Source organism: Babylonia areolata, chromosome 2 (genome assembly GCF_041734735.1).
Source record: "Babylonia areolata isolate BAREFJ2019XMU chromosome 2, ASM4173473v1, whole genome shotgun sequence".
In the NCBI taxonomy this organism is placed as follows: Eukaryota; Metazoa; Mollusca; class Gastropoda; order Neogastropoda; family Buccinidae; genus Babylonia; species Babylonia areolata.
This window is the reverse complement of record NC_134877.1, coordinates 19888489-19912773: the sequence shown is the minus strand read 5'-3', so window position 1 is coordinate 19912773 and position 24285 is coordinate 19888489. Positions and strand designations below refer to the sequence as shown.

The following is a 24285-nucleotide window of genomic DNA, read 5'->3' as shown; positions in this document are numbered from 1 at the left end:
CAGTGGAACAGGAAAGAGTGATGGTGGCACCCAGTATGATTAAATAGAATTGTGCAATCAACAACCATTTACCTGAAGATCTAGTCATCAGCTCCATCCACATGTAATATGCGGCTTCTGTCCAAACGTGTGTGTGTGTGTGTGTGTGTGTGTGTGTGTGTGTGTGTGTGTGTGTGTACGTGGTGTGTGTCGTGCGTGTGTGTGTGTGTGTGTGTGTGTGTGTGTGTTTGCAGTGCGTGCATGTGTGAGTATGCACAAGTTTTTATTTTGATATGCACTTGTATGTATCCTAATTTCTATTGTATTTGTGTTTTGTGTATGATTTTCGATTTATGTTCGTACCTTGTTATGTACTATCCCCCCCCCCCACCCCCCACCCCCAATATTCCTTGTGACCCCGGTACACTTGGTAATAAAGACATATTCTATTCTGTTCTATTCTATTCTATTGTATCTTCCCGTTGTCCTGTCCTCGGCTTTCTTCACTGAAGCGTGATGTGGAGGCTGTGTGGAGCTCAGTGTCAGGAATCATCATGTATGCATTTCAGGGCTGTGTTTGATTTCAGGACCAGTTGATGTTGTAAGCTTTAATCAGTATTACTGACAGTGTCAGCTGCAAGCAAAGGATTGTTTAAACGAACGCACAGTGTATATCAGTGATTGAATTCATTTTGCGTTGCGCGTCATCATGTAGTTCTGTTAACCATGTAGGAACAAGTGGTGACCAACGTTTGCCAAAAGCTGAACGCATCTCTGCTCCCCTATACCCCGCCCCCCATTCATACCCCGTTTTGCTGACGTCATGTGAAAACAGACTATTGAGGGGTTGTCGAGGATATTTTCTCTTTTTTTTATTATCTTTTTAAACGCTCCAAGAGTCCATTGGAGGCTCCACAAGGGGGCGAACCTGATCTTTGTGATAGACGCTTCTGGCAACGTTTTGGGTGTGTGATGTTTGTGTGGCCGTCTGTAGAGATGGGGGGGATGTGTGGGGTGGCGGCAGGGGCAAGTGGTTGGTGGGATGGGGGTGTGGGGGTGAATGTAACCCCCCCCCAAGCCCTGCCCCCACCCACCCACACACCCGCCAGCCCCCTCCAGTGATTTCACGGCTCTCTGGGCTCTCCGTGGCGGTGGAACTCTGCCAGACTCACAGGGCTGTGGTTTGTTGCTGAGGAGGAAGGAGAGAGAGAGAGAATCGCTGTGCTTGCTATCAGAAGTGAATTCCCCCCCTGCCCCACTCACCCCATCTCTCTCTCTCCCTCGCTGTCTCGCTCTCCCCCCACACCCTTCATCCCTTCCCCACCCTCTCTGCCCTCTTCACGTGTCTACGTTTGTTTGTGTAGATACAGGAGTGCATTATTTGTTTTCTTAAACTGGCTGAAATATGACTCTTTACATAAAATCCAGCATGTTTGCACAAAATGCTTCCTGTGTTGTCAGTGGAGGGTTGCATCGTACATGGTGCTAGAACAGAATAGAATAGAATATGTCTGTATTACCAAGTGTACCGGGACCGCAAGGAATATTAGGGGGGTAGTACATAACAAGATACGAACATAAATCGAAAATCATAACACAAACACAGATTACAGTAGAAATTGCAACTATACCTTTCTAGTCTCGCAAGGAACTCCGTAACTCCTACATCAGTCCACCAGTGTACAGCTTTGTGTTTACCCTGCTGTCTGTCTGTCCATGTCTGTCCGTTCCTCTGTGTGTAGTTGTCTCTTGGATCACAGTTTGGGTCGGTATGATTACATCCGCTGAGATTTACGGGGAATGTCAAAGTCTTGATCTTGATAATACGTCGCACTGAGAATCTAGTTATCTGGTGTTAGTCTGTCCGCAATCCTGGGCAGTGTCTTGTCGACTCCTCGGAGCTGTTCGTTGCGTGGAAACCATCATCTCCGTTCAGCTCATCCTCCTCATTTTCCTCGTGTGTGTGTGCACGAACTTGCATGCATGCGCGCGTACTTATCACGGTGTGTGTGGGTGCAGTGCGTGTACGCGCGCGCACGTGTGTGTGCGCGCGCGCGCGCGTGTGTGTGTGTGTGTGTGTGTCTGTGTGTGTTTGAAGACAAAATGGAAACTGAATAATAAATAATTGACATTTCCAAATAATTATGCCGAAGCGACCTGCCTACCTCAGCGGAATTCTGTCCTCAGCTAAGGTAGCGTCCTAGTTACAACTTATTTTAGATATCAGAGATTCGTCATGACATGCATACATACCATGAGCTCAGTATGAATACACTGATGAGTGGCAACACCCATTTTACGGTTCTACAGATCGAGAGACCTCTCTCTCTCTTCAGAATGATGGAGCTCGTGGGTCTTATGAATATTCACAAGGAGCTAGGGGCGAAGCAGCCTGCCTGTTGCAGAAGCCCAGTCAGTCAGTCCAGCGGATTGACAGCATAATCCATCAGTTCGTTGTCCTGCCGTCACTCCACCGCCATTAGAGATGCTAATGCAGTTCCGGGAGTTGTCTACTTTGACCGCTTGTGTGTATGCTGACAGTGTGTACTTCCCCATTGCTCGTGTGTGTGTGTGTGTGTGTGTGTGTGTGTGTGTGTGTGTGTGTGTGTGTGTGTGTGTGTGTGTGTCTGTCTGTCTGTCTGTGTGTGTCTGTCTGACGGTGTGTGTGTGTCTGTCTGTCTGACGGTGTGTGTTTGTGTTTGTGTCTGTGTGGCTGTGAAGCTTTAATACTGATGTGCGTGTGTTTTTCAGTGTTGGCCTTAGTGGTCGGCGAGGCTGTCAGCACCATAATTGAATTTTTATTTTTTTGTGTTTCAGTGTGTGTGTGTGTGTGTGTGTGTGTGTGTGTGTGTGTGTGTGTGTGTGTGTGTGTGTGTGTGTGTGTGTGTGTGTGTGTGTGTGTGTGTGTGTGTGTGTGTGTGTGTGTGTGTGTGTGTGTGTGTGTTTCATACCAACAATGGTGGTGATGGTGGTGGTAGTTGTGTGATGAAGCGGCCTGCAATAAAGAGTGTGCTGTCAGATTGTCATGCGGCAGTATGTGTGTGTGTGTGTGTGTGTGTGTGTGTGTAGTGTGTGTGTGTGTGTGTGTGTAGTGTAGTTTGTGTGTCTGTGTCTGTGTGTCTGTGATACTCTCTCTGAAGTTTTATATGTATGTTTCAGTGTGTATGTGTTTGCTTCACCAGCTCACACTTACTAAGCTGAATTGACTGTTCCACTGAGCGTGTGATTCACATTAGTGCGCTCTTGGCGGCAGGGTACGATCAACGTTTGTCTGGCAGGGCCTGGGCTGGGGGAAGACAGCTGTGGAGTCATGGGGAAGGAGACGGTGTGGAGTCTGGTGACCCCCACCACCCACCCATCCTCCGCTAAACGTCCTGTGATTTCCCGTGCCGCGCCTCGTTTTGTGCCAGTGGTCACTGATATAACATGTTTTTTGTTCTGCCCCGTCATCGGCACCGTTTCAATGGCATTACTCCCACGCCGCTCATTCAGCCACACCCGGGTTCGTCTGTCTCACTCCCAGCGTCGGCAGTCCGCAGGGAACCATCGATGTTAGGTCGCCAGGAAGCCACACATCAGAGGAGACCCTGCACTGCTGCTGAGTCACTTCGGTGATGTTCAGTGGCGCCTGCTCTGATTTAACGTACTTAGGACACCACCTACTAAGCCCCCTACTAACGACAATAATGGCTTAGTCGTGGAGCCAGACTGAGCGGAGTGGAGACCGCCACTACGTCCCTCCAACAACAGCCCCCCATGACACTGATGTAAGATTTGTACACTTCAGTGAGTGTGGTGGGAAATTCGCCAGACAGAATGCAGCTAACTGTCTTGATGTAGTTACCGAGGGTTATTATAACGGGTGGGCAGAGAGAGAGAGAGACAGAGAGGAGATGAAGACAGAGGGTGGGAAAGGAAAGGACTGGTTTTAATGGAATGAAAATTGGATCTGGAGTCGTCTCCCTCCCTGTCTTTAGTTATGCCACCCTCTCTATCCCCTCCCTCCCCTTTCTGTCCTCCCTCTCTCTCTCCCTCCCTCTCTCCCTCCCTCTCTCTCTCTCCCTCCCTCTCTCCCTCCCTCTCTCCCTCCCTCTCTCTCTCCCTCTCTCTCTCCCTCTCTCTCTCCCTCCCTCTCTCCCTCCCTCTCTCTCTCCCTCCCTCTCTCCCTCTCTCTCTCCCTCCCTCCCTCCCTCTCTCCCTCCCTCTCTCTCTCCCTCCCTCTCTCCCTCTCTCTCTCCCTCCCTCTCTCCCTCCCTCTCTCCCTCTCTCTTTCTCTCTCTCCTTACCCCCATCTCCCCTTTCTCTCTCCCTCCCTCCACCCATCTCTCTCTCCCTCTCTCCCTCTCTCTCTCCCTCTCTCTCTCCCTCCCTCCCTCCCTCCCTCTCTCCCTCCCTCCCTCCCTCTCTCCCTCCCTCTCTCTCTCTCTCTCTCCCTCCCTCTCTCCCTCCCTCTCTCTCTCCCTCCCTCTCTCCCTCCCTCTCTCTCTCCCTCCCTCCCTCTCTCCCTCCCTCTCTCTTTCTCTCTCTCCTTACCCCCATCTCCCCTTTCTCTCTCCCTCCCTCCACCCATCTCTCTCTCTCCCCCTCTCTTCCTCCCTCTTTCGCTCCCCCCCCTCCTCCTCCTCCTCTTTCACCCTCCATCCTCTCTCTCCATTCCCCATCCTCCTCCCTCTAGGCCCCCCCCCCCTCTCAGTTTCTAACCACCCTTCTTCTTCCTCCCTCATTCTCTCGCTCTCTGCCCACTCTCTTTCTCCTCCCTGTCCTCCCTTTCTTACATTCCCTTCCCCCTACCCCCTCCCCCCCTCTCTCTCTCTATGTAAATATACCATGTGTGCACCCTGCTTTCCTTCCAGCAATGAACATTAGCGTCATCAAAGATGAGTGACAATTTGATATTAAAACTCGGGGGGGAAATTACTTTCCGTTCCGAATGCAAGTATATATATATAATGGATTAACTGAAAAATACCCAAATAGTGGAGCGGCATGGTCACTGATGTAGATGTGAAGAGTTCAAAGCCCGCAGTACAGAGACATCGAAGGTGTGTTTTTTTCGACAGTTGATCGTTGCCTGAAGTTCTTTTACGTGCCTCACACGGGTTGACTTTCAGCTGGCGTTTTGATGGAGCTCAACAGCTCTGGTGAGGCCGGCCTGTCGCAGACCGGCCGGTGCTTGCTTTTTCTCTGATGATTCAGGAAAGCCAGTGGGCTGTCAGTGGAAGGTTTTGTCACACTGTCCAAGGTTTATGTGCATGAATGTAGCTGTGCTTGTGGCTCGTTGGCTGTTCTATGTTGTTGTTTTTTCTTTAAGAGTTTCAAGGGATTCAGTTTGTAGTGCTTTTTTTTTTTTTTTTTTTTTTTGAACGAGAGTTTTCAGCCCTGCTAGGCCCCTGAACGATGTGTATTTATGTTTGTATTTCTCTTTTTCTTTTTTTTTTTTTTTTCTTCTCTTTTTTTTTTTTTTTTCTTTTTTTTCAACATGTTTCTCTGTTTGAAATTCGGGCTGTACCCAGGGAGAGCGCGTCGCTACATTGATAGCGCCACACATTTTTTGTGTATTTTTTCTGTGTGCATTTTTTTTTTTTTTTTCTATCGAAGTGGGTTTTTCTACAGATATGATGAGCAGTCGTGCCAATACAGGAACCTTTGGTGAACGTTCTTTCTTCTTTGCTGCTCCTCACATCTGGAACAACCTTCCTCATCATATCCGTGTATCTGATTCTGTCTCTGCTTTTCGCTCATCATTAAAAATTCATCTTTTTAAAACCGATCTGTACGCACTCTCAGCTTCCTTGTTCTCCAACACCACCCATGTCAGCTCATTTTGGATGTATGAAGAGTGGGAAAGGGAGAGTGTGTGGGGGGGTGGGGGGTGTTGAGAAAGAGTGGTCATGAATGATTCATGTAATTTGTAATGTTTTTTTTATTTCATGCAAAGCGCCCTGAGCTCTTAAGAGAGAAAGGGCGCAATATAAATGTTCATTATTATTATTATTATTATTATTTAAACACCACTGACAACCACCGCTCTGTCTGTTTGTCTGTCTGTCGGATCCACAGCCCCCACGGCAGCGCCCCCTTGTGTGGCCAACCTGTGCAGCAACGTGACCCGGGGCCTCCGCTGTCCCGGGGGCTCCGTGCTGCACGTGCGAAACGTGACGTGTGGTCAGGGGGGCGAGGAGCCGTGTGCACTGGCCACCTTCCTGATGCTGTACAGCCTGTGCGAGGGCCGCGGGGACTGCGACGCCCGGGGGCTGAGGATGCTGAGGCCTCTGTCCATGTACTGCCGCCACCAGGCCCATCCCGAGCTCCGTCACGTCTTTGTGGACTTCGTCTGCCTGCCCCGTCAGTGTCGTCAGGTTTTTAGGGGTGATGGTGGATGGGTGGGTGGGGGGTTTGGGGGGGGGGGTTGTGTGTTTGTGTTTGTGTGTGTGTGTGTGTGTTTGTGTGTTAGTGTTTGTGTGTGTGTGTGTGTGTGTGTGTGTGTGTGTGTGTTTCTGTGCGTGTGTTTGTGTGTGTGTCTGTGTGTATTTGTGTGTGCGTGTTTGTGTGGGGGTGGGTGTGGGGATGGTGTGTATGTGTATGTCTGTGTGTCTCTGTGTGAGTGCCCCGTCAGTTGGCTGTATGTGCGAGCGTGTGTGTGTGTGTGTGTGTGTGTGTGTGTGTGTGTGTGTTCATCAAATACAACCATCGACTTCGCGTTTTTTTCAGTTCTCGTCCGCCTTTTGTGTAAAGTGTTTAAAATCAAAACAATTTTCAGTCTGAAGTAAAACACCCTGGTCACATTGCTGACTCGTTGCACACTGCGTTGGGACACTGATCCCTTTTGCTGGTGTTGGTGTGTGCCCATATCAAACTTGGTGCGTGAACAGATTGGGGGCTTCAGAAATAAGGAACTTCCCCGCTTCATCATTTTGTACCTTTTAGAATTGTTTGTGTGCAGGCTGTTGGAAGTACTAAGCGAAAAAAAAAAAAAAAAGAGAGGCAAGGCCTTCAAGACTCACTTGTGATACACGTAAAAAAAAAATCAAAAAAATCCAAGCTTTTTATGTATTGAGCATAATTTCAAAATGTAATGTTTAAGATGAGAAAGATCAGTTTAAAGCAAATTAAGTCCCCTAGCATTAATTACAGAGTAATTTCCCCTTTTTTTACTATCTGCACCAAAACGTTTGCAAAATAAATAAAAATTCCATGCTTAGCAAAAGAAGTTCCCGTTTGAACAAAAAATGATAATAATGACTCCTCTTGTTGTTGTGTCAGAATAAGAGGTCAAAGTGCCAAGTTTAGAGAATACAAAAAATATAAATATAACAGTGTCACGGATCAGCCCAACCTTTCGTTGCTGCGGAAGTATAGGCGGAAGTGCGAGCGATTTAGTATGGCTCAGTGGCCGGTGAAAGTGGTGTTAGTTCCGATGGTTGGGAGTTCGAATCCCAGTTTCTCTAGATCATGTTTTCTGACATGTTCTTGGTTTGGTAAAAGCGTGTGTATGCACACTCGTTTTACCTGTGTAAGAGTTGTGCAGCACGTGCACACACCGCTCTGTAGGAGCGAGAGGGCTCTTGTCACATTGGCATGACTGCAACTGCAGTGCAGTGCGTGCAATGTGTGTTTTGGCCGGTTAGCGTGCCAAGTGCAGAACTCGCGCTCACCTGCCGTTTACCTGGCTGCAGCTGACTGTGATTAGGTGTGACTTGGCTCTGAGACGTCAGAGAGCGCGGACCTTGTGGCAGAGGCCCGGAAGGCTGATGGAGAGGAATTCTTGGCCAGCCAGAACCTCTGCCTGATTTTTAGCAAGCCGGTGAACAGAGGCTGCAGTGCCCGGCTGAAGGTCCCACCCAAGTCACCACCTTCGCCCATCACAAGCTGTCGTGAGGTAACCTTGTATCAGGCGGTAACTGTTTCGAGTGTCTTTAGTTGTCTTTTCCACTTTTGGGAGGTCTGTGGGTTGGACAGTGGCTGGGGTCACTTTATGAAACTGTTACGATTACCTGATGTTACAGACTGTCGTGTAACGGTCCAGTGTTATAATTATCATTCCGTGAGTTACGGGGTTGAGTTTATATTAATACACTTGTGAGGGAGTGTGAGGGGATAGTATAATCTCCGTAATTTGTTCGACAGAGTGTACGTTGGATATGTAAAGCTTACAAGCTGATGTTAGTATTGGGAATGTGAGGGAGACGTTGGGGGAAATACTGTGTTTCGATAGGTCCTTAAACCTGCGTAAGTGGCCGCTGTTAGCAGCGTGTCAGAAGATAGTGTATTCCGTGTAAGCTATTGTGGCAATAATAGGTTACTGAGTTCTCTCCCTGTATGGACCGAGCACTGGAAGAGTTTGTGTATTGATTTGTTCACTTTAATTGCTCTGCTTGTGATCCGAATGGCTTTGGCAGCCATGTGCTGACGCTATCATAATTTTTCCTTTTTGAATGTTCTGTTCCAATATGTCTGCTTGTGCAAGGGAGGTTACCTTGATTGGGCCTTCGATTCTGGCAGCGTAGCGCTGTGGGAGCGTGCTTCAGGATGCGCGGCACAAGGTTTGGGGTTCGAGTCTTGGGTTGACCTGTGCCACCGTATAAGTAGGGCGACGGCCGGTACCCTGGCAGGTTCCGGACCCCTCACTTCCAGGCATGCATGTTGTCGTGCGATTGATGTATGACAGTGGTTATTCATTATTTTGCCTTAGAGTGCTTGTTGGATGAATGAGAGCACAAACTGTGGCTTCTTAGGTCGCCCAACGCGCATAGGGTTATGCGGTTATGGACTGGTACTGACAGGGGGTTATCCCCGTCCCCAGCTTGCTTGTTTGTCAAGTAGCGGCAAATCGACTGCTCTGCTGTCCCAGCTCCGAGGTCGCCCCTCGGGGTCTTCCACCTGAGCCGAGCGCTGACACGAAACCCTGGGGTCGCACCCTGGGGTCGCACCCTGGGGATCCAGATCGTCCCTCGGCGTCGACCTTCGACCGCAGCCTGCCCTGCTTGCCGCGACCTCCCGGACTCATCTGGTGGGGTGCTCTGTGGGTGAGCTGGACGTCGGGGGAGATATTGTAGTCAGCGTTCGACTCTCAGCCTGGAGCAGGGATTTTTCAGTCCGTCAACGAGTGACAGATGAGTTAAATGAACGTTGCCGCTTGTGCAGTGAATGTGCGAGTGTGTATGTGTTTGGTTCGTTTTTCTTTCGTTTCTTGATTTTGTCCCGGTGGGGGTTAAAGGTGGGTTAAGGAGGGGTGGTTTGGAGTTAGGTGGGGGCGAGGGTTTGGGTTTGGGGATAGCTTAGGAAGTAGGTCCTGTACCCATATGTGTGTGATTGTGTGAATAAAAGTTGTAAAATCGTACACGGATTTCTGCGTCCTTCTTGGGAGTGTGTGTTGCGCGGTGTCGACACTAAAAGTCCACGTCTCCTGACTTTTGGGCTTGCCCAGATTTCTGGAGTGTGTGACAAACAGTAAATGCAGTTTGCATATAATTAGGCTTCTTTTTTTATTTTTTGTGCCCATCCCAGAGGTGCAATATTGTTTTAAACAAGATGACTGGAAAGAACTGAATTTTTCCTATTTTTATGCCAAATTTGGTGTCAACTGACAAAGTATTTGCAGAGAAAATGTCAATGTTAAAGTTTGCACGGACACACAGACACACTGACACACGACACACACACACACACACACACACACACACACACACACACACACACACACAGACAACCGAACACCGGGTTAAAACATAGACTCACTTTGTTTACACAAGTGAGTCAAAAATTAGCAGGACCAGAATGTAGTTGTGTTCCTAGTCAGACATTGATTCTAACAACCCAAGGCCTTTCAAAGAAAATACTGTTTAACTCACTCAGTACGGCCAGTCCTCTCTTCTCTACACAGACCCCTCGGGTGTCCAGTGGGTGTCTCAATGACCCAACCTTTAGCTTCCGTCGTCAGAATTGTGGTATTCTTTGTCAACATTCGCCTCTTCAGTATAAGAGCCTTCCGCTTGCAATATTTTGATGGTGGTAAATGGGGTGAAACGCTCTTAACGTCGTCTCTTTCGCCGTTCGTATGGAGAGAGTTAAACCAACAAGCCAAGACCATTCCGGCTTTCAGTTTGTTTCCAATACCAGTAGTGAATGAAATGGAAATGTGTAGCCGGATCTTTCGTTTTCTGTTCGTCAGATGCAATGATGTACAGAACGTTCACTCCACGCCTTTGTTTCATGTGGTTGTCATGGATGTTTGTGGGCACAGTGGATGGAGGGGAAAACATCACGTGAAGACTTGTGTGTCTCCTGTGCAGACGACGTGGTGCAGAGCCAGTGTCTGCCACGTGCCGCCAACCTAACTGCACCCTTCGGGCTGCTCATGAGCCCAGGGTTCCCTGTCCACGAAGGCAAACCCTCCAACAGAGACCGTCAGTGTGATTGGCTGCTGGCGTCACGTGACCCGGGTGACGTGGTGCACGTGATGGTGCACATGGCGTACAGCAGGTGGCAGGCGCGAAACTGCAGGGCCTCGCACTTCTTGAGGGTCAGTGTCTGTGTGATGACTGATGGTGGGCGTAATAGCAGAGTGCTTAAAGCGTTAGACTTTGAATCTGAGGTTCCCAGGTTCGAATCTCAGTGACGGTACCTGGTGGGTAAAGGGTAGAGATTTTTCCGATCTCCCAGTTCAACATGTGCAAACCTGCTAGTGCCTGAAACCCCCTTAGTATGTACACGCACGCAGAAGATCAAACAGTACGCAGGTTAAAGATCCTGTAATCCATGTCAGCGTTCATGGGTTATAGAAACAAGAACATACCCAGCATGCACACCCCCCAAAAACGTAGTATGGCTGCCTCCATGAAGGGGTAAATAAACGGAACGGACATACACGTAAAATGTTAAATGTGTAAGTGTATGTGTGCGTGCCTGAAATTTGATTGAATGACACGGGAAACGAATCATGAGCGGCCCCATGGCAGTCGTCTGTCGGTTCTACTCAGGTAGGCAGCCTGTTTTTGCAAATGACCCGGTGTTTGTAAAGCACTTAGAACGTGGTCTCCGACCGAGGATAGGCGCTATATAAGTATCCATATCATTCATTTATTCATTCATTCATTCACTGTGTCTGTGTGATGTCTGGAGAGTTGGTCGAGGAAAATCGGGGCAGGTGGGAGAGGTCTGGTTGGGGGTGGGTAGGGGTCTTTTTTTCTTTCTTTTCTTTCTTTCTTTAAAAAAAAATATTTGTTTTTTACCCGTCACAGTTCAAAACCTTAGCATGAACTTCACATATATAAGCAGTCATGATCCATTCCCGCAATGTCCGCCTGACTGACGTAGGTGGGTGTCCAACAGGTGGACTACAGGGACTGCCGGACGAAGCAGCGCATCGTGAGGGAGTTCTGCGACCTGAGCGATGTCAACATCCCCATCACATCGTGCGGCGACGTCCGCGTCACCAGCTGGCTGCTGGGTGGCTCTGGGGACAGCTCCCGCTTTCTGCTGTCTTACCTGGGTCAGTGAGACAGGACAGGGTCAGGGTCAGTGAGACAGGACAGGGTCAGGGTCAGTGAGACAGGACAGGGTCAGTGAGACAGGACAGGGTCAGTGAGACAGGACAGGGTCAGTGAGACCGGACAGGGTCAGGGTCAGTGAGACAGGACAGGGTCAGGGTCAGTGAGACAGGACAGGGTCAGGGTCAGTGAGACAGGACAGGGTCAGGGTCAGTGAGACAGGACAGGGTCAGTGAGACAGGACAGGGTCAGTGAGACAGGACAGGGTCAGGGTCAGTGAGACAGGACAGGGTCAGGGTCAGTGAGACAGGACAGGGACAGGGTCAGTGAGACAGGACAGGGTCAGTGAGACAGGACAGGGTCAGTGAGACAGGACAGGGTCAGTGAGACAGGGCAGGATCAGTGAGACAGGACAGGGTCAGTGAGACAGGACAGGGGCAGGGACAGTAAGACAGGGCAGGATCAGTGAGACAGGACAGGGTCAGTGAGACAGGACAGGGTCAGTGAGACAGGGCAGGGTCAGGGTCAGTGAGACAGGGCAGGGTCAGGGTCAGTGAGACAGGACAGGGTCAGTGAGACAGGGCAGGGGCAGGGACAGTAAGACAGGGCAGGGTCAGTGAGACAGGGCAGGGTCAGGGTCAGTGAGACAGGACAGGGTCAGTGAGACAGGGCAGGGTCAGGGTCAGTGAGACAGGGCAGGGTCAGGGTCAGTGAGACAGGACAGGGTCAGTGAGACAGGGCAGGGTCAGGGTCAGTGAGACAGGGCAGGGTCAGGGTCAGTGAGACAGGACAGGGTCAGTGAGACAGGACAGGGTCAGGGTCAGTGAGACAGGACAGGGTCAGTGAGACAGGACAGGGTCAGTGAGACAGGACAGGGTCAGTGAGACAGGACAGGGTCAGGGTCAGTGAGACAGGACAGGGTCAGTGAGACAGGACAGGGTCAGGGTCAGTGAGACAGGACAGGGTCAGTGAGACAGGACAGGGTCAGTGAGACAGGACAGGGTCAGTGAGACAGGGCAGGGTCAGTGAGACAGGGCAGGATCAGTGAGACAGGACAGGGTCAGTGAGACAGGACAGGGGCAGGGACAGTAAGACAGGGCAGGATCAGTGAGACAGGACAGGGTCAGTGAGACAGGACAGGGGCAGGGTCAGTAAGACAGGACAGGGTCAGTGAGACAGGACAGGATCAGTGAGACAGGACAGGGTCAGTGAGACAGGACAGGGTTTTGCTGTCCTACCTGGGACAGTGAGACAGGACAGGGTCAGTGAGACAGGACAGGGTCAGTGAGACAGGACAGGGTTTTGCTGTCCTACCTGGGACAGTGAGACAGGACAGGGTCAGTGAGACAGGACAGGGTCAGGGTCAGTGAGACAGGACAGGGTCAGTGAGACAAGACAGGACAGATCAGTGAGACAGGACAGATCAGTGAGACAAGACAGGACAGGATCAGTGAGACAGGACAGGATCAGTGAGACAGGACAGGGCTTTGGGTGGTTCGTGAGCGCTCATCAGTAGCTTGCGAATGGTGTACTTGGTTTCCAACGTGCATTGCCATGGTTTGTTGGAAATGTCAGTTCCTCTCTTCCTTACGGCTCACGATGTCTGCGACACAAGTAGTTTTCAATGTCAAGGTTACCTGCTCATTGCTCGGAAGAAATCCACTCGGATAGGTACACAAATATTCTGATAAGCATGCACTCAAGGCCTGACAAAGCGTGTTTGGTTGTGCTGCTGGCCAGGCATCTGCCTAGCAGATGTGGTGTAGCGTATATGGATTTGTCCGAACGCAGTGACGCCTGCTTGACGGAGAGACTGAAACTGAAACTGAAACCTCTGCGGTTCGTCAATTTACAACAGGCCTATATTAGATAGTGTTAATATTGGAACGAAGTATTTCGCTGTTGTTGAACACACACAAAAAGTTAAGGTTTATAAATGTTGGTTCAGTAATTCAGTTTTGACAGAGGTGATAAGTTTACAATAAAATCTGTGTTTGTTATAGCACTGAGCAGTATCAGTCGCTGACTGTTTCATTGTCGCGTTAACTGTTCGTTGAAAAGCTGTTTCAGTGGTAATTGACACGGTCACAGTTAATGCTTTTGCAGTGGCAACAATCGCATTTAGATTTTGTTGCTGTATTTCAGTGACAGTCATGATTACAGCCAAGCTGACGCTGTTTCAGTTGTACCCAGAGGCGGACAGGTGGCGCCACCTCGCGGGACGCTGGAGTGTCAGACGTCCCTGGCCACGCCCCCGCCCCCCACCCTCACTCATGCCCTCACCACCCGCCCCACCTTCTCACGTCGGAACTACGGACCTGGGCGGACCATGTTTGACTACTCTGACACCATCAGGCACATGGGTCTGTGGCTTGCCTGCAGCATGCAATGGATTGTAACTGTGCTGGGGTTTTTTGTTGTTGTTGTTTTTTCTGCCCCATCATCTGCGCCGTTTCAGTGGCATTACTCCCACACCGCTCATTTAGATTCCCCCATACACGGCCACACCCGGGTTCATCCGTCACAGTTCCAGTGTCGGCAGTCCACAGGGAACCATTGATGTTAGGTCGCCAGGAGGCCACACACCAGAGGAGACCCTGCACTGCTGCTGAGTCACTTCGATGGTGTTCAGTGGTGCCTGTTCTGATTCAACGTACTTAGGACACCACCTACTAAGCCCCCTACTAACGACAATCGTGGAGCCAGACTGAGTGAGCGTTCCCCCCCAGAGTGGAGACCGCCACCACATCCCCCCAACAACAGCCCTCCATGAATCTGCTGACACTGAAGACATTGCCAGGACTCACCCCAAGCACAGAAGTGGAGGGGTATCGAAACTGAGGTCACCATGAGAGCAGGACATGAAAGGCCACAGACTTTGAGACTGTTTTGTTTGTATTGATGATGGAGGAGGATGACGATGACGATGTTGCTATGGGGGTCCATTTTGGTTTGGGACTGCGTGACAAGGCTGCACTCTACGCTTCCTGTCATAATGATATCCCGGCGTTAATCAGGCCCGAGAGATACGGACACTTGCAATGTTGATCAGGTAATTATAGCAACACACCCAAAGACGCATCCTTGAAGTGGATGACACTCGACTGTGTGATCCCAGTCTCCCCATTTAAGCCCACAGCACACTCAGCTCTGGGTAGGAGCCGGCCACGGGCCGAAAAACCCACCTCCGCTGGGATTCGAACCCGTGTCCTCCCAGCCGTCAGTCCGCAACGCTAACCACTTCGTCACGGCGGCTGGTGTAACTGTGCTGTTGATGCACACCTTAGCTCGGATCAGTTTTCTGATTGTCAATGATACATTGTAGCTTTTCAAGGCCTGACCAATGCGTTGGGTTTTTCTGAGGGTTAGGCGTCTGCTATTTTTTGTTTTTCTCCATTTTTTTCCTCATTTTATTCTCTCCTAAGCAATTGTGTAGCGTATAATGTGTCACGCCACACAGCCTTTGACATCTTGAAAACTCAAATGTATAGCGGGTTCTGCTGTTATCAGTATAATTTTGGCGCACATGTCATTGACATGTCCTGAACGTAGGGGTGGTAGACTGAGTGTGTGCACATTGGCACGTGCACGGATTGGCCTACATCACGTGCATGCATATGAATGCACGCACACGCATACACACTCGCACACGCACACTCTCTCTCCCTCTCTTTCTCTGTCTCATTCTCACTCACTCACTCTCACATTCTCCCCACCTTCTCTCTCTCTCCCTCTCTCTCTCTCTCTCTCTCTCTCTCTCTCTCTCTCTCTCTCTCTCACACACATTCTCTCTTTCCCTCTGTCTCTCATTCTCTGTCTCTTTCTCTCTCTCTCTCTCTCTCTCTCTCACTCTTTATAAGTCAGTGCTTGCATGCGTACGTGAGAAAGGTATATATTCAGAATATTTTGATTGCCCAAATGGGGTAAAGCAAGGTTGTCTTTTGAGCCCACAAATGTTCTCCTTTTTTATTAACGAATTAGCAACAGAATTGTCGAGAAAAGGAAGACATGGAATTCAATTAATTCCGGGAGCAATCGAGATATTTTTACTGTTATTTGCAGATGACGTTGTTCTTTTGTCTGGAACTGTTAGGGGTTTACAGAACCAATTAAATGCATTGAAAGAAGAAGCAGACTATTTGGGTTTAACAGTGAACATGGATAAAACTAACATTGTATTTAGAATGGGTGGACATCTGTCAGTGCACGAAAAATGGCTTTATGGAAATGAGGATGTTAAAGTTATAAATTCATATAAATATTTGGGAATGATATTCTCAACAAAATTAAGCTTAAATTATGCTTGGGAAGAATCTTGCAGGAAAGCAAAGAAAGGTGTTATTGAAATATTGAATTCATTAAAAAAAGCTTAAGTCTATTGATTACTGTTTGTTTTGGAAAATGTTCGATACACAGATTGAACCTATACTTACATATGCAGCCGAAGTTTGGGGACTAAAGGTAAATTCACAGATGGAAAAAGTACATACTTATGCAATTAAACGTTTTTTAAATGTGCCAATTCATTCATCCAACACAATGTTATATGGGGAAACGGGCAGATATCCTTTGTATATAAGAACATTTGTAAAATGCATTAAGTATTGGTTGAAATTATTGAAACTTCCACAATCACGTTTACCCAGACAGGCTTACGAGATGATGTTGTTACAAATGGAATTAGGAAAGGAAAACTGGACTTATAGTGTAAAAAAGGTTTTGTCTGAACACGGTTTTGGAATTGTGTGGATGTATCAGGAAGTGGGAAATGAACAGCAGTTTATATCAGAATTTAGAGATAGATTGATTTGTTCTTTTAAGCAAAATTGGCATTCAGATATGGAAAGCAAAGAGAAATATAGTTGGTTTTTCTCATTCAAAAGTATATTTCATACTGAAAAATATCTAACAGTCATCACAGATAAGTGGCACAGGTTAAATTATGCAAGATTTCGGCTACGGACATTTGGTTTCAATGCAAATAAATTGTGGTTTCAACCTGCAGCATCCACAGAATTGCCATGTCCTTTGTGTGCATCTAGTGTAGATGACGAAAAACATTTTTTGTTTCATTGTAAATTATACGATAAAGTAAGAGAAAAATGTACATTTTTTTCATCTCATCTAGCTAAAAGACATGTTTTTTCTGTTTTATCGTCTGATGATGAATATATCATACAGTCAGTAGCTAAATTTATCTCAGAAGCACAAAAAATAAGGCATAATCACTATGATCAGAACACACCAGAGTAAATGAGGAGGATATCCATATGTAAATTTTATTTTCTTATGTTAATTTGGTAAGGTAGATAATTGATATATTGAACTATTTCACTCCTAGAATGGGTGGTCGAGTTTGATTGATTAGTTTCTTTGTGTGTGTGTGTGTGTGTGTTCCGCTTGCTTAATGTATCGTGAGAGAGTTATATTTAGAGATTTTGTTTGTTTGTTTGTTTGGTGATGAAATGCTGTTAAGCAGAATGTTGCTTTGCATTTAAGAGGATTTAAGAATTAATCCCCGTCACCCCCTTGTCAATAGACCATTACAGGTAATGACAATAAAAATGTCAAAGTGTCAAAGTGTCAAAAGTGTCTCTCTCTCACTCTCACTCTCACTCTCTCTTACTCACACACACACACTCTCTCTCTCTCACTCGCATTCTCTCTCTCACACACTCACACACTCACTCACACACACACACTCACACACACACACACACACACACACACACACGGACACACACAGACGGATGTAGACACAGCACGGCAGTGAAAGTGTGTGACGAGCATTGTGCATGGTGTGCAGGCACCGAGTCCGACATGTCGGAGCAGGCTGAGGACGACACCTTCCAGCTCAGTGAGTGACTGCACCTCTCCAGGGAATGATGGCAACGTTGAGGGGGGGGGGGGGGGGCGGGGGGGGATGGGGGGTGTAGCTGGTGGGTTGGATGGGGAGTTTGGGGCGGGGTGGACAAGGGAGGGTGGGCGTTGGACGGGGGAGGTTGGAGGTGGGGTGGATGGGGAGAACGGGTGTTTCGGGAGGAAGGCGGGGAGTGGGGGCGGGTGGTGGACAGGGGAGGTTGGAGGTGGGGTGGACGGGTAGTACGGGTGTTGGGGGTGGGGTGTTTGGGGGGCGGGGTGAACGGGTGTTGGGGGTTTGGGGGCGGAGTGGACGGGTCTTGGGGGCGGGGTGGGTGGGTGTTGGGGGCTGGGTGGATGGGTGTTGGGAGCGGGGTGGATGGGTGTTGGGGGTTTGGGAGCGGGGTGGATGGGTGTTGGGAGCGGGGTGGATGGGTGTTGGGAGCGGGGTGGATGGGTGTTGGGGGTTTGGGAGCGGGGTGGATGGGTGTTGGGAGCGGGGTGGATGGGTGTTTGTGGGCGGGGTGGTTGGGGGCGGGGTGGATGGGTGTTGGGGCGGGGTGGATGGGTGTTTGGGGGCGGGGTGGTTTGGGGGCGGGGTGGTCTGGGGGCGGGGTGGTCTGGGGGCGGGGTGGATGGGTGTTGGGGGCGGGGTGGATGGGTGCTTGGGGGCGGGGTGCTTGGGGGCGGGGTGGTTGGGGACGGGGTGGATGTGTGTTGGGGAGTTGGGGCGGGGTGGTTTGGGGGCGGGGTGGTTTGGGGACGGGGTGGATGGGGGTTTGGGGGCGGGGTGGACGGGGGTTTCGGGGGTGGGGTGGACCGGGGTTGGGGGTGGGGTGGATCGGGGTTGGGGGTGGGGTGGATGGGTGTTAGGGGGCTTCGGGGCGGGGTGGATGGGTCTCAATGAACTTGAAAGCAGCGCTTTTGGCATCAGTTACTGACAAATTTCCTACAAGTTTGTCTTCCAGTATTAACTGACTGTGTTTAATAATATTTGGAAGGTATTTTTGAATTTTTTGTATAAAGTCTGTTCTAATTTCTTTGTGTGTTTGTGTGTGTGTGTGTGTGTGAGCCCCTGTTTGTTTCTCCAGAGCTGATACTGCTGTACATATTTTTTGGAGTGGTGATACTGGCGCTGATCATTGCCCTCATCTATGTCCTCATGAGGTCAGTCGCTCTTCTGTAATGTGCATATGTGTGGATGCGCACGTGTACACATGTATGTGAGAGTTAAAGAAGGAAGATATGTGCTTGCATGTGTGTGCACGTGTGACAGAGAGAGAGAGAGAGAGAGGTGTGGATTGGAGAAGTCTGTTGATGGTGACAGTGGTATGCAGGGCAGCTTGTACGATAACTTGATGATGACGAATCTTTGATGCAGCGGATGTTGAGGGGTGGGGGGAGGGGGGTGGTGTGATCAAGGGAGATGTAAGTTTCTCACATTCCTGTATTGATTGCATTCTGTTGGAATGTTCATCGTGCTCCAGGTTACCATGGACGCTGGCTTGGTGAGCCATACTTGTATGTGGGCATGGCCGATTTGTATTTGTAGTTATTCTTCAATTTGCTGTATAAGAAAAGAAAAACTGTCCGGGGACAGATATATAGGGGCCGGAGATTAGTGAAGCTTAATCAGGATTTGACCATGCTTAGTGACTTGCCTTTTCTCAGTGAGACATTGCTATTTTGGTTCTTTCCAGCAGCAGGTGTACAGGTGAATAAAGGGCTGTTTGATCACGGGGGAAATTTCTTGCTGTTCGCTATGTTCAGGGAACTTACTGCTTAATTGTTTCTGCAAGATGGTGGCAATCGCGAAGCAGCAATAACGTGAAGTTTTTAGCCTTTGTCTCAGTCATTTGTGCTTGCAATATGTTTGATATAATAATGTGATGGTGTAATTTTAGATGAGTTATTTGTCGGGAACAAGGTTCTGATTGATAGTCATCATCAGGCGGATGATATCATCTGATGTTTCTAGGTGTTTTTTCTTTGTTCTGTTTTTTGTTGTTGTTTTGTTGTTGTTTTTTTTGTTTTTTTGTTGTTGTTGTTGTTTTTTTAGCACGTGAAAAGTGTTATGAATACACACAGTGATTGCATTCTATAGAGCGTACAAGGTTCGTTATGTCACCATGCGCAATGAATGTAAATTTGTTGTCAGATCTCGGCAATGTCTGGAATGTTCCATGTTCATGGCTGACACCTGTGTGTCCCCCAGTTACCGCGGGATCTCCAGACGAGGTCGACACGGCAGTGACAGCAGCGAGAAGACGGCTCTGTGGCGACACGAGGACACCCCCCTGCACACCTTCAGCCAGAACAGCCACGCCACGCTGGCCGATGTGGCCAACGACCTGTACGCTCCCTCCCCACCCCCAACCCGGCACGTGGAGCACGGTGATATGGGACGGTGCAGACTCTCCCGACTCCCAGGTGGTGGCCTGCACAGTGCACGCCAAGTCGACAGAGGAGGAGGAGGAGGAGGAGCGCCGCCTGAGCACGGGCAGCGCCTTGTCCAGCTTCCTGTCGGGCAGAGACATGGACCTGCAGGACCTGCTGGACTCCTTCCCCTCTGGCCACAGCCTGGCCGCCACACGCCCCGGGGACTACGACGTCATTGCTGGGACAGACGGCGGGGACTATGACTCCATCGATGGCAACTTAGACACCGGAGACTACGACACAATCGCCAGCAAAGAAACTGATTACGACAGCATCGGCGATGTCACTGCAGATGACGTGAGCCCCATAGATGGGCAGCACGGTGCCAAGAGCAGCACCCGGAGCAACTCTTTTGTGATGAACGGAGAGGCGGGCAACATTTATGAGTCCTTAGAGGATCAGCAGAAGGGTCACCTGGGCCAGCCTCATGGGTTCCACACGGCCTGCCTCCCCCCTCCAGCACTCCCCCCTCCCCCCACCACCGACCCCACCCACCCGTCCTACGTGGAGCACTACACCATCAACGACGATGACTACGCTATGGTCAGAAAACCGAGAGGTGGCGGTGTGGGTGGAACAGCCTGTAAACCTCCCACCATGTCCAGCAGTGTCCAGCCTGACCTGTCTGTCCCCGGCATGGTGGGAGGGGGGCTGACCTCGGGACAGCCTGCCAACACAGATCTCACCTTGAACTGGGGGGACCACATATAGTCCGTGTTCTGTTCTGTCAGCGTGGAAACCATTCATGACTGCCGTTTATTTGTACCCATGTGTTGCCAGTGTTGGAGTTTCAGCAACATAAATGTTATATATGTTGCAATTCCTCTTTGCAACATATACATTATGTGCATTTTGGTATGAGCAATTGTAATGTAAAGGTTGAACTTTCAGTCTGCAGTTACCAGCCTGTCATGTGTTGGAGTTATCTATTTGCATTCAGTAATTGCATGAGTGTTCGAATTTTCTCTCTGCAATAAGCAACTGGGTCAGTTGCAAGCAAGCATAATCTCAACATTTTTGTGTTGTAAGCATGGAGAATATTTTCTAATGATTTTTGATATTCTGGTGTTCTATCTGTAGTTAGAAATGAGAAATAGTGAGCTGAATTAACCCTACCAGGATCAAAGTACAGTTGCTTCTTGATCTGGCGTTTGCTGAAACAGCACCTCCCTTGTGGATGACCAAGATGTAGAGCAGTTTTTGCAATACTTTCATGATAGTTTTTTCTCTCCTGTTATTGAAAATATTTCTATTTTATCACATACTTTTTTTGGTTACTTCATCCTTTTTTTCGTCACTTCTTTATAAAAAAAAAACAAAAAATTCTGCCTTGATGATTTATAACATTTTTGTAGAAAATTTCAACTATGGTTTTTTCCGGACTTAATAATTGGGTACTTTTAGTCGGTTTTTTTTTTTTTTTTTTTTTACTTAGGACATGCCTGTCAACACATTTTGGATTATCATGGCTGCTTTTATTTTGTGTGTGCTGAGTTTTTTGTGTGTGTGTGTTCAAATTCTGTGGTGAAAAACTGATGGAATGGTCAATGCCAGAGATGTCCTGGATATATGGGTGTGAAGACGACTGTACTTGCGCCGAATTGTCTCTTCCAACTTGTTCTCTTTTCTGATACCACAAGATTCATGTTGATCGCGGTTTGGGCTCCATGCTGTCGGCGGAGCAGTAACCCAGTGGTGATGATAACTGCCTCCCCTCTCCTTCATGGAACACGTGTCAAAAAGGTTTATCAGGGCAGACAACATGTCTACCCCCTCACCCCTCTGTTCTGAAGCCGCAGAAACAGAGAGCAGCAGCAACTAGGCTCAATTTCTCTCTCCCTTCCCGCCCCGCTGGTTCATATTGAAGGTGTGGGGTTTGTCAGGTCATGCTACATTATGTCGAGACGTGGTTTACTGAGAAAAGATGGTGCATTCGTTCATGGTTCATTTCTGTCCTGTTGTGTGACTAACAGCATAGGCCATATCTGTTAGCATTTTGGTCCAGGGCTGTAGAAAGTAACCAGCTCCATTCAGGAACTGCTATTTCACTTTTTCAGTATCAAAGAAATCCTCACCATCTTCAGAAATATGTAATCCTAACACTTCAAAGAAGTGTATATTTAAATGCCCTTTCTTTCTTTTACTTTTTTTTGAAAAGTACATCGTTCATCAACCGTATGTAAATAGAAACCACTTTTTGAATTGTGAAGCCCTCCGTGCATGCCCATTGTGTGTGTGTGTGTTAGTGGCCGACTCCTCACCTTCCCCCACCTCTAAAATACTCCTCTCCACTCACCCCTCCCCCTCTTCTTGTAATCTTGTGTGTGGACATTACAGTGTGGTGCTGCTGAAAACTAGAGGACAAAACAACTGACCCCGGTGGAGATGTGAATGCTGACATGGAACGATGAAGATGAACGCAGAACATGTGCCATGGAACTGCTGGACAGCTGTGACACATAGCCACAGGGATTTTCAAGTGTGTGTGTGTGTGTGTTTGCACATCTTTTCTGTCAGTGTTAAACAGCCATTGTACACCTGAATTTGAAAAAGTATAATCAAGAGGTTCTGTTGTGATGGTTCAAGTGTTTAGTTTTTACTAAAGAATGTGAGTCCATGTTGAGGAATATAAGATTGCTGTAAGCATCTGTGAAGGCAGTCAATGGTTTTTGCTTTCTTGTTCTGTTACAGCTTAATTGGTTGAGACATGCTGCACAAGTTACCACAAAGTTAAGATTTGGGAATGTATGAAATTTGATTGAAATATAATACTGTAGTATGAGTGGATTTTTATATGACATCTGAAAATTATTCATGATGATTTCCCCAACAGGAATTGTTAATAGTAATACCGTATTCTTTTGGTGCTGTTGGAGGACCCCATGTTGTTAGCTTGTTAGCAGTCAAGACAACAGTGAGCACCAGCAAATTGATGAACCACTTTTCACATGTACATGACATGTTAACTGTTTCTGTAGTTTGATGACCCGTTATTTGGCCCATGCTTTTACACTGTTTCAGCTGTCCAACTGTCTATTCTCTGCAGTTGCTTTAAACAGTTTTTTCAGCTGTCAGAGGCACACTGTAAACAGCCCTGGACTGAAAGTGTCAGGCTTCGTTTTGCTCTCTTCCTGAAGTGCTGGTATGTTCAACACTGGTTTAAATATCAGAAGCATGCAGTTTGGATTGATCCCAGTCGACGGGGGATGTCAATTGCCAGGCATTGTCCATAAAATAAAACCTGTTACAAACAGGTATGTTCAACATTTCTGTGTGTTCCCAAAGGAATAGGGGTTTAGTTTCTGTGTGTCACTGGAAGAAAAACTGGTGAGTTGTGATTTTCCTGGTTATTTTTCTTTTTCTACAACATGATTCTTGACTTCATTTGCTAAATCATGTCTTTTTTTCTGTCTGAAGGATAAACCGTTTTTGTGTACATGTACACATACCTTGCATACAAAGTCAGCAGGCACACACACATGCACACTCTTTACATGCTGCATATGAAGGGGAAACAAGGCAGGGGACATGTCAACAAGTTTATTCAGTGAGCGCCCTGTGTATGACCTGTGTGAAGGATGGACAGGGGCGTAGCCGTCACAACAGGCACCGTGCACCATGCGCAGTGCTGGACGCACCACAAGGCAAGCTGATCAGTGTGGAAACCCTCACTGACCACAAAGCATGCAATAGGAATGCAACTGAAACGGGCCAACAAAATCAGGTTCTGATATTCTTACTTCTCTGGAGGGTTGACCTAGCAGCTGGCATGTAACAGACAGCAACAACAACAACAAAAATCACCACGTATGAACAAACAAGTCAAACTGCTGATGAAACTGGGCCTGGCACCTGTAAGTGAAGTAATGCATGGAGTGGTGTTGCTGAACTACTTTAACATTATTAATGACAGGTAGTGGTTTGCCACATTGTTTCCTGTTCAATGTTTGACATTTCCTCATCCAACAACCGAACTAGAAAATCGCTCGGGATATCAGAACACCTGAGATGAGCATGGGAATTGAGAAGAAAGATGAAAATGGAATTGAGAAGAAGAAATCTGGATGCGCAAGGTGGAGATGGAACATAGGAAATCAGGACAAAACCTGGTTGTATATGGTGGAATTGTCTACTCCTGCCACATTATTGGTAATAAAATGTAGGATGGGAACAGACTACACCAAGCAGTGATGCTCCAGGGAACTGCTGTGTGTCAGGTCTACAACAGAGCAGATTCCAATGACACACAACCCTGACATCAACTGGATCCTACAACCATTCAGCAATGTCATAACTTACCATCTGTGCACTCGAGAAGACTAGGTATGTATTCATATCAGTGCATATATTATGCATTTAACAAAGAGATTGCTTGTGATGGTAGACTTGTGTAATCTCCACCTGTATCACCCACATTTTTCGGTTTTTTTGCCATGGGCAGAGGAAGGTGAGGTGCAATTAGTAATGATTTTTACCTCAAGAAAAATCTACAGTCCAACACTGATTGAAAGAGGTCCAA

General features: G+C 48.1%; 1 protein-coding gene across 1 annotated transcript in view; it reads left to right on the top strand.

Annotated features, from left to right (window-relative positions):
- Positions 1-20109, top strand: part of LOC143298920 (uncharacterized) — a 100105-nt gene extending 79996 nt beyond the window's left edge. The window contains exons 3-9 of the mRNA XM_076611954.1: positions 6040-6324; positions 10272-10501; positions 11311-11470; positions 13652-13831; positions 17275-17325; positions 18419-18494; positions 19543-20109. Of these exons, the coding sequence (XP_076468069.1) occupies positions 6040-6324; positions 10272-10501; positions 11311-11470; positions 13652-13831; positions 17275-17325; positions 18419-18494; positions 19543-19969 (1409 nt within the window). The 3' untranslated portion in view covers positions 19970-20109. The remainder of the gene's footprint in view (positions 1-6039; positions 6325-10271; positions 10502-11310; positions 11471-13651; positions 13832-17274; positions 17326-18418; positions 18495-19542) is intronic.
- The last annotated feature ends 4176 nt before the right edge of the window (positions 20110-24285 follow it).